This window comes from Nothobranchius furzeri, chromosome 5 (genome assembly GCF_043380555.1).
Source record: "Nothobranchius furzeri strain GRZ-AD chromosome 5, NfurGRZ-RIMD1, whole genome shotgun sequence".
NCBI classification, from domain to species: Eukaryota; Metazoa; Chordata; class Actinopteri; order Cyprinodontiformes; family Nothobranchiidae; genus Nothobranchius; species Nothobranchius furzeri.
The window spans coordinates 519342-530000 of NC_091745.1; the positions used below are offsets into that span (position 1 = coordinate 519342).

General features: G+C 40.5%; 1 protein-coding gene across 5 annotated transcripts in view; it reads right to left on the minus strand.

Moving 5' to 3' along the window:
- LOC107378270 (BAH and coiled-coil domain-containing protein 1) overlaps positions 1-5084 on the minus strand; it is a 104485-nt gene extending 99401 nt beyond the window's left edge. For all 5 annotated transcript variants that reach the window (XM_070551309.1, XM_070551307.1, XM_070551308.1 and 2 more), the window contains exons 1-2: positions 4795-5084; positions 2083-2280 (exon numbers count right to left, since the gene is read on the minus strand). In XM_070551309.1, coding sequence (XP_070407410.1) covers positions 2083-2236 — 154 coding nt within the window. In that variant the 5' untranslated portion in view covers positions 2237-2280; positions 4795-5084. The remainder of the gene's footprint in view (positions 1-2082; positions 2281-4794) is intronic.
- Between the last annotated feature and the right edge of the window lie 5575 nt (positions 5085-10659).

Here is a 10659-nt window from a genome sequence, read left to right on the forward strand (position 1 = left end):
TACTCTTTGACATTTACTTATTGATAGTTATGTTATTGTTAATTCTTATTTCTTGTCAATCCTTACTTAATAACAAAATTGCAAATGCTAATATTATAAAGCAAGTGGAATGCACTTCTCTGCATTTCTTCTGAAAAATTCTTTCTTTTTTTTTTACTAACCATGGATTTGATAAACTGGTCATTCAATGCGATCGATGAGATTTTTTCAACAATGAGAACGGAGCAGGGGGCTCCCACATGTCCACAGGGGACACACCCGGTGGGATATATTTTGGATTCCTGGAAGGAGTGGAAGATCATATGCCTCTCCCAGCTGTCCATTGAGGACATCGAAGACGTGTGGATATTAGTTCTGATGATCACTGGATTTCTCCTGATTGGAGTGGGAGGATATCTGATTTTCTGGGAATTTGGGAAGACGGGAGTGATTGGAGGGCGACCCGCACCCACGGAAAGCACCGTCCATGTGGAGACTTCTCAGACTGGGATGTTACTCGAGGAGAATCGTAAGCTGGACAATGTTCTAGCTGCGATACCGGTATTAGTGCGCAAAATGGATGTCATCTCGGAGAGAGTCACCGGACAGTATGGACAAGCTTAAAACCCAAAATTGGCTTCACTGAAGGACTGGAATGATCAGTTTAAAGACTGAAGGCAGAGAGGAAAATTATCTCAGCCTGACCCAAACAAATGCTTGTTATCTGAATCTGACGCCCTGGTAGCCTTGAGCTGCAAGCAACTAAAACCCCCACGAAGGAATGCAGACAGATGCTGTGAAAACCCGAATGTCTAATTTTTAAAAGTAGTGTTCGACTACTGTTCTTGAAATATCGTAATTCTATTCTTACTACTTGAGTACACAAAATAGAACAACATATCTTCTTATGTTTGTAATCCTGTTTGTCTCATGTTTCAGCAGTCCGTTGCAGTCAGTGTTATCTGGAAAAATTAACAGAAAAATATTTAAATAATCACTTGTCTTCACAATCACATTTTCTTTATTATTCATGGTCTCTCCATTTGTGCTTCCATATCTGATGCATGTTCGTGTTGATACAGCAACCAGCAACGTATTGTACAAAAAAATCCCAAATAAAACTAAAAATGTAAAAAGTTTATAACTGTTTCAAACTGTGGGTAATATTTTTAAAACGTAGAATCAAACAAACTGAAATAAACTCGTCTACAGCTCGTCAAGCTTGTCTAAACCCTCCTGCTCACAATCAATTAGCTGCACACGATTAGCTCATTAAAGGTTATCTAGCTGAAATTGGCAACATAAAATATCATTGTTGGCTTATTTTGGTACGAAGCGGTTAGCTAACGCTTCACAATGCAAAAAAATGATGACATTTCATCAACTTACCGGAGGAAATCCTTCCGAAACACCAAAAATGAACTGCGGTCAATGCGGCAGTGGGGGCTGTTTGGAACTATTCGAAGCTGCATGAACCACATGACTTCCGCATTCCATTCTTTCCATAGAAGTCTATTGGTCCAAATAAAGCAATAATGCTTTAAGATAATCATAAACACAGTTCAGGGATTGTGTCTGGGTCTGGTTTTGTTCTGCTTTGCAAGCTGCTAAAGGTTATTCTGTTTGTAAAATTTTGCTTCATGTCACATCCAAGTCATTTGTTAAATCTGATGCATGCACTGTGAACACGTTGCATGCCCCCCAACACTCTAGATGCAGTTTCAGGGGGGAGGTTGCATATCTCCCTGTAACCTCCATGCAATATACCCCTGCAGACTCTTCCTGCATTTTGTCTCTGTGCAGATGCAACCCAGCACTGGTGAAGAAGTACTTATCTGTTAAAGTGACAGAATCCCCTTCATGGGAAATGTGCCCATCTCCAAAAAGCTAACTTTAAAGGTATTTTATTACTTAGCTTATATTAATGTGTTTAACAAACTTCCATGAATAACCGTTATGATTATGGTTTCTGATCACATTTCTCTTGCAACACCACACATGCATGCTTTGTGCACATCAAGAGCCTTTTAAAACAACAATTTCCTGAAAAGAAATACATTCTCATTTTGTGCAAAACTCTCAAAAATAAGAGGTTTGACTCACCTGAGTGCGGAGCCATCGGTATGTGTGAGGGGTAGTATTTCCCTGGTGAGAAGTGGCCGTCATGCTGCACAGAGCTGTGGCCTGAAGGAGCGGTTCCAGAGGCGGACCGCTCTGAAAGAAGGTGAGCCGGAGCAGCAAAATCCTGTCCTTCCATTCCCGAGGAATGTTAAGTAATCCGAAATCAAGAGAGGGGAAGGTCTGGGAAAAATCAGATGCGACCCATTAAATAATCCTGTCCTTTGTGTTTATGTGTTGCATTCAGTCGATCGCGGCTTCTGAAGCTGAACCCACAGCTCCCAATCATCTTCGCTGTCAGAGGATAAATTTAAAGCAGCTTTCATAATCACTGAAAAACACGATGAGCTTCAATTAAGAATGTGCAATATTCGGATTTGTATTTGTTTTCTATAACATGTAAATGAAAAACAGCTATCAAGAATGCTTCACTTGAATTATTTCTTTCTGCATAATTTTGTATATTACAGAAATATGCCAACTGTAATGCAGCCACTGTTTATGGTGGCAGAAAGGTGTCCAAAAGCCATGCAAGCTTCAGTTCTTATAAGTGTGCCTGGGGTAAACAAGCTAATACGGAGAGGTGCACTTATTATTACACAGCTGCACGCACATCGATCATGTCCGCACTTTGTTTTATGCACTTCCTGCTCAGACTAATGAGTCACACTCTTTCGAATGCCACACATCTATCACCCAAAATGTTTTAACATGCAGCGAGTCACGGGTTTTGCTACAGATATCAAACAGTTTTGTGTTTTTTATTTTATGGATGAGGAACTTTGTGTTGATCAGATCAGCCCACACATCAACGTAAATAGCTGCTTGCCTCCTCTTGTTCGTCCCATCATCTTGAGCTAATGCAAGCGTTTTATATTCTGCAAGATCCAGCTCTCATCACACTTCCCACTTATTTTACATGGGAGAAATTGTAATAAAGGTAAATGATAAAAAAAATCTTTAAAGCGAATACATCTCTAAAAATAATTGCAAAAACAAAGAGTTCAGCCATTATCCTTTGTTTTTAGGCTACATAGCATTTGTAGAAAAGGCTTTCAGAAACCTTGGTGCATTTAATAAGTGCATTAATAAAAATGTAAGTTAAATTGATAACTGAGATGCACTTGCTTCTGAAAGACTACGGTCTCATTTTCTGTGTGAGTGTGTGTCTGCGCATATCTGCACTCTCACTGTCTTGCCTTGATCCATTTCAGGTAAGGCAGTCAAATGAAGTAGTGAATACATTAAAGGTGGCATCATTTGTCATGACACAAAAAGACAAAATCTAGCGTTTTTAATATAAAAATTGCTTAAAAATTTGGCCAACATGTTACTGTAAGTAAAGGCTTAACAGCAATCAAATGAATGTGGTCGTATGTTCCTTCCCTGAGAAGGCTTCAAAAATAAATAAATTAATAAATTAATTAAACAAGCCAGCAGAAGGCAGCTCAGTTTTACACTTTATCAAGCATTTAATCAATCTCTGACTTTGCCTAATATAGCCCATTCTTGGTAGACACTCACGTAGGATTTGGTTGTGTGGGAAAAAAGGTCTTCAAACAAAAATATTGATCATAAATTACCTGAAAATACTTTGTTAGATTAGTAATAAGAATGAACAGGTAAATGCCCTATTATTTTCTCACCATGTCTCCAGTTAGAGCTACAATTCAAAGCAGCATTTACAATAGCTCCAGGGAAGGTCATCAATTCCCTATAAACGGAAAGTTCTTCATGTAGAATTAAGACAGGGACTGTAGGTAGCCTGGTGAACTAGACCAGATTATTTAGACTGGCTGTAAGGGGATCCCAGATGAATGGCCGCCCATCAGGAGGACTGCCTTTGTTTTCATGCTCTGAGAAAGCGCTTTGCAGTCGGCCATTACCTTCTGTTGCACCCAGCCGTTCCCTGCGTGCACACTAACACATGGGATAACAATCCGGGGGCATATACGAGCATTGTAAGAGGTTGCAGCTCTAAGTGGTTGAAATATACATGTATGCGCTTCAATGCGTCGGCGTTTTTTATTTATTTTTTCATTATTTAAATCCCCACTGCCTAAATGCACCCAAACTTGTTTTATTAATAATGTTTAATTATTCTAATGCTTGACTTAGCTAATGGAATTTAAATGCTGTCAATTATATTTGCAAGAAAACGTTAAGGGCATGAAGGAAGCTGATGAATGAAATGAAGCTGCCTGGATCGAGTAGCGGGAGTCAGGCGGCTCTCCGGTCCGCTAAGTGCGCCTCGGCCGCGGCTGCACAGAGACAATATTCCCCTACCCTCACAGACTGAACCGCTGCAGTCTGTTACAGTCAACACCCACCCTAGTTTAGCGAAATTGATCTAAAATGATACTGGCCCGTGTAATTAAAAACAGTTAAAATGTAATAAAACATATAGCCTACGTGTTTTAAATATATAATTAAATGTATGTCACTAAAAAGAAAGGACATTGAAATGAAAACAAAAAATCACCAACATGCAATAATTATAATGATTAATTCATATAATGTTATTTTCTGTCATAGAAAATGAATCATCGCGTTTCATTTTTGTAATTTACGTCAACATTCTGTGTAACGCGCAGCATCCTGGGCAAAAACAGCCTCCATCATGTCCCCGAAACCCAGACTTTATTCATTTAAATCAAACTATATTCTACGTATTAAGTATATAAACGTTCTACTTACTGGTGTGTTCAATCCTTGCATGACAATAAAATATATAATCGCCAAACTCTGGGAGAGAACGTGCGACGCCCATTTCAAATCAGAATCTAGGGTTAATGTGATTAGAATTTAATTGTGTAATATTTCCATCTGAAGCTGTGCAGCGCTCTGCTGCTTCAGTCTGAACGCAGAGGCTAGTGATGGGACCAGGGCTTCCGGCCCGGCTGGATCGCGACTCGGATCTCCAAGCAGCGATTTCTCCCCTGGTGCAACTGCGTGGCTCGCTTCCCGGAGGCAGAGAAGGTGTGTGTGTGCGTGCGTGCGTGCGTGCGTGGTGTGTGTGTGCGTGCGTGTGTGTGCGTGTGTGTGTGCGTGCGTGCGTGCGTGTGTGTGTGTGTGTGTGTGCGTGCGTGCGTGTGTGTGTGTGCGTGTGTGTGTGCGTGCGTGTGTGCGTGCGTGCGTGCGTGTGTGTGTGTGTGTGTGTGTGTGTGTGTGTGTGTGTGTGTGTGTGTGTGTGTGTTCTAATGGTTTCGTGCATAGACAAACAGATAGATCCCGCGTGACCGCTACTGCCTACGGGCGCTGACGAGAGGTGGCGCCGCCATCTTGGATTGGTCGAGCTCCCCCCTCTTTGACAGGGGCATTAAAGCGTCAGCATGCTAAATAATCCATAACTCCTTGAATATTTAACCAGTTTTGATGCGTTTTTTTTTCTATGCAAACCTCACACGTGTAGCTCGGATACAGGACACACGTTTTAGCTTTTTTAATCATTTTGGGTTTGCTGTGGATGTATATGTGACTCTTGTCCAGAGCTTAGTGTCAAAACTTGTCAAACAATGAGAAACAAAATGATTACAAAATGTTCATATAACAGGTGTGTGAGATCTATGGCAGGTATTTTTAAAAAGCACACTAATACATGACAGAGAAGCAGAAACTACTACTCAGCAGTTTAATAAACAATAATAAAACTATAATTCTTATAGATAACAATTGAAAGAAATTCTGTTTGTGCAATTCGTATACGTTTAGTGTCAATATAATTCAAAGAGAGGGTAAGAGAGAACAAGTAGAAGTCTGGATGACAAGAGCACAACAAACCATCAGAACTGGCTGTTTAGTGATGTTCTGGTTCTGTTCTCTCTCTCTCTCTCTCTCTCTCTCTCTCTCTCTCTCTCTCTCTCTCTCTCTCTCTCTCTCTCGCTCTCTCTCTGCATGTCTAGAAGGCATTCTTGTACATCCTTGGTTTGTTTTGTGACCCCCCCCACCCACCCTACTTTTTTCTCACCTTTTCTCTTTTCATTTCCATCTCAGTGTCCTTTAGGATTAAAAATAACCAAAAGCATCTCTAATAAAGTTTAGATATCAAGTGGAGAAATTTAGATAAATCTAACCCTAACCCTAACAGCTCCACCTGAGAGTAAAACTGTAAGGCTTGTTTTCGATACTCATAAATCAGTTCTGATTGCTTTACAGATGGACAGGACGCAGGGACAGAGAGGAAGAAAGAACTGACTGCTTAAAGGAGTTAATTTTTTTGTCTTCATTTATCTGTTACTTGTGTTGAGAATTTTTTGAAAATAGTAATTGAAAGCTTTACCTGAGCTAAAACCCCTGAAAGAGGACTGCTTTGAAGAACTTTTATCTGGAGCTCCTCTTCTGCAGTTAGAGAGGAGAGTTTGGCCATGTGGGGGCTGCCTTCCCTTCAGAACCACCGACTTAACCAATAACATCACGTCCGACGGTCGTGGCCCCCCACCTTCTTCAAATCTAACAAAATTGGTTTTAAACATTTATGCAACGTTTGTGCTATAAAAAGTTTTGTTTGTGCTACTTTCATTTTAGAGATATTAGTAAAGGTCAAAGGTCAACCAGCCCCCCATATTAAGAAAGTCAATCAAAATTGTGCTAATATTTGTTCTGCTTTCATATTTAACCCCTCCATTGGCATCAAATCAGCACAGCTTGGGTGCGGGGGGTTGGCCTAGGACAGGGGTGTCAAACTCAAACTCACACGGGGCCGAAATGAAACTCTGGGACGGAGTCGAGGGCCAAACTTAATATTTTTTGAAAAAGTGACGCAAATTTGCACATTTTCTTTATCAACATATATGCAATTTTGAACCTTTAAATTTGGAAACAAACATATTTCTGCATTAACACTGAATGTGGAATAACCAAATGACACACGAGCAAGTCCGTTTTAAATAAAAGGCATCAGTGGTATTCATTACTTGTGGTATAATCAGCATTTTATAAATCTAGTCAGGATTTATATTTTCTTGTTGTTTATTCATTTTTCTTATTTTTATTCTCTTTTCTCCTGTAATACGTGTCATCGCTGCTGTGACGTCTAGCTCTCCCCACTGAGGAACAATAAAGGCATTTTCTATTCTATTCATCTATCTGCAGCCTTTCCACTTCCTGTTTACTGTAGGTTAAATCTTTTCTCACGGGCCAACAACAAAATAAAAACATCATTTTATCTTAAATGAAAATGCAACATCTCACCTGTTAACTTTCATGTTTTGGAGCAGAAAAAGAGCATCAAACCAACATATTTAAAGCTCAGTTTGCTCCACTGGTTTACTGTGATGCTCACCTGTTCCAGCCAGATACCTGCATCATGGGGTTGATCTGAGCTGAGGAGGAGACTCCTGTTGTTTTGTTCATCTTCATCATAATAATGACAACATTAGATGACAACAGGAGCTCACATAGGTTTGTGCTGCTGAACTTGTCTGAGCAGCTTGACCACGTTGTTGTGTGTCGGGGAGGAAACACGACAGCAACCACAGAGTCGTGCTGGTTTGAGCGTGTCGCTGCTCGCTGGAGTTATATCGGCTCTGTCTGGACGTTAGTTGGAAAACTTTCTCTTTCAGTCGTGAACACATTACTGAGCGGCTAGAATCTCCGTTTCTGGGCTTCAACGTCAGAAAACAGCTGAGTGAACTCGGCGCTGAGTGAGAGGAGTGTTTAGTTTGTCCGAGACAGCGGAGCGGCAGCAGGCACTGGAAAAAACACAAAGGAGGGGGCGCGTCGGCTCTGCGCTGATGCCGCAAAGCATCATGGGAGTTGAAGTCTTTGCGGTAAAATCGGCCAGCGGGCCAGTTTTAATATATTTTTGATATTTATCTCGCGGGCAACATAAAAATGCTCCGCGGGCTGCATCTGGCCCGCGGGCCTTGTGTCTGACATATGTGCTTTACAGCAATCCTAATACTACGCAAGCATTTAGCGAGAGTGGAGAGGAAAACTCCCTTTTAACAGGAAGAAACCTCCAGAGGATCCTGGCTCAGAATAAGCAGCCATCCACCACGACTCACTGGGGATCGAGTAGATCGAGCACACACACACACGCACACGCACACGCACGCACACACACACACACACACACACACGCACACGCACACACACACACGCACACACAACATATATACCAAGTAGTGTGGTGTCTATGGTTACATTGTGATTTCTTAGTAAATATTCTATTTGGTGAGATAAACTTTATTGTATTTATCCTAGTGAATCTATAATTAAACGGGTAAACTAGTAGTAGCACATCCAATGTCAAATAAAGTAAAATGTTATCATCAGGAGAGGGAAAATGTTTAAGTGGTTAGCAACAGTGTTCAAGACGATGGCCCCCTCCATGAAGCTACCACAGCTCAGCAGAACATCATTGTAGCTTCTTCTGGGGAGAAAACACTTAGAGAAAAAATAAAGTTAACAGCTGAAATGGCAGGAAATACTACAGTTAAAGAGCAAATTGTAGAAGAAAGTAGCAGAGTGTGGAAAGTGGTCTGTGTGTCCTCCATCAGTCTAAGCCAATAGCAGCATAACTACAGAGATAACTGGATGACCTAGCCGTTTAGATGTAGGCATGTTGGAGGCAGGGCAAGGGAAAGCCGTCTTTACCGCTGTACACTCCACCTCCCTCTACTCCTCCATTTGTCCACATCTAGTCTAACATCGGATTTTAACCATAGGCCCTATCAACTAGAAATTTTTTAAGCCTAGTCTTAAAAGTAGACAAGGTGTCTGCCTCATGGACTAAAGCTGGGAGCTGGTTCCACAAGAGAGGAGCCTGATAACTACAAGATCAGTCTCCCATCCTATTTTTAGATATTCTGGAAACCACCAGTAGACCTGCAGTCTGAGAGCGAAGCGCTCGGTTAGGAACATATGGAACAATCAGATCACTGATGTATGATGGAGCTTGATTATTAAGAGCTTTATATGTGAGAAGAAGGATCTTAAAATCTATTCTGAATTTAACAGGCAGTCATTGTAGGGAAGCTAAGACAGGAGCAATATGATCTCTCTTTTTAATTCTCATCAGAACTCTAGCTGCAGCATTTTGGACAAGCTGAAGACTTTTAACTACATTCTGTGGACTTCCTGAGAGTAATGGATTACAGTAATCCAGTCTTGATGTAATAAATGCATGAACTAGTTTTTCAGCATCACTCCTGGAAAGTATGCTTCTAATCTTAGCAATATTCCGAAGGGGGGAAAAGGAAATCCTACAAACCTGTTTAACATGGGATTTGAATGACATGTCCTGGTCAAAGATAACACCAAGGTTCCTTACTTTGTTTCCGTAGATTAATGTATGCCATTCAGGTCAGGTGATTGACTAAGCAATTTCCTTTTCTGGATTTCTGGTCCAAAGATGAGAACTTCAGTGTTGTCTTGATTTAAAAGCAAAAAGTTTTGAGTCGTCCAATTTTTTATGTCTTCACGACAAGCCTGTAATCTAACTAACCGATTAGGTTCATCGGGGTTAATGGATAGATATAACTGAATATCGTCAGCATAACAGTGGAAGTTTATCCCATGCTGTCTAATGATTTTACCAATTGGGAGCACATATATAGTAAAAATAATTGGTCCAAGCATTGAACCCTGTGGTACTCCACAAGTAACCCTGGAGTATGAAGAAGATTTGTCATGTACATTTACAAAATGAAATCTGTCAGACAGGTAGGATTTAAACCAGCCTAACGCTGTTCCTTTGATCCCTACAACATGTTCAAGTCTTTCTAAAAGAACATTGTGATCAACTGTGTCAAAGGCAGCACTGAGATCTAACAAGACTAGAACAGACACAAGATTCTTATCTGAGGCCATAAGAATATCATATGTAACTCTCACTAATGCAGTTTCAGTGCTGTGATACTCTCTAAAACCAGACTGAAATTCCTCAAACAGAGCATTAGTGTTTAAATGCTCACATACTTGGATGGCCACTATTTTCTCCAGGACTTTGGATAAAAATAAAAGGTTACATATTGGTCTATAATTCATTGGGTCATCTGGATCCAGAGAAGGCTTCTTAAGTAAAGGTTTGATTATAGCAACCTTAAAATCCTGTGGTGCATATCCATTTACTAAGGATAGACTGATTATATCTAGAATGGGGGCAGCAAACAAAGGAAATGCATCTTTAAATAATTTGGTTGGCACTGGATCTAAAATGCAAGTTGAAGGTTTAGATGAAGCTAATATGTTTGATAACTCTGAAAGCTCAAATCAGAAATCACAGCTGACAAAAAAGGTAACAAACACATTTTAAAAGGACTATGAGTAGTTTTAAAATTTTATGCTAGCACGGCAAACGTGTAACTGCAGCGTCTATAGTAAGCTCGTGCATGAGGCATGCATGCTGTACGTGCGCACTCCTGAATGAAAACAACAGCTGAGTCATTTCCCGGCTTGCTTTGAAAGCATCAACCCTTTTCCCCTTATTACTATTTTATTCAATTCAATTCAAGTTTATTTATATAGCACCAAATCACGACAAGAGTCGTCTCAAGCACTTCACCTGGTAAACATTTCAATACAGGTCAGTGCATTAAGCCAGTCAGTAAAAAGTTTCCT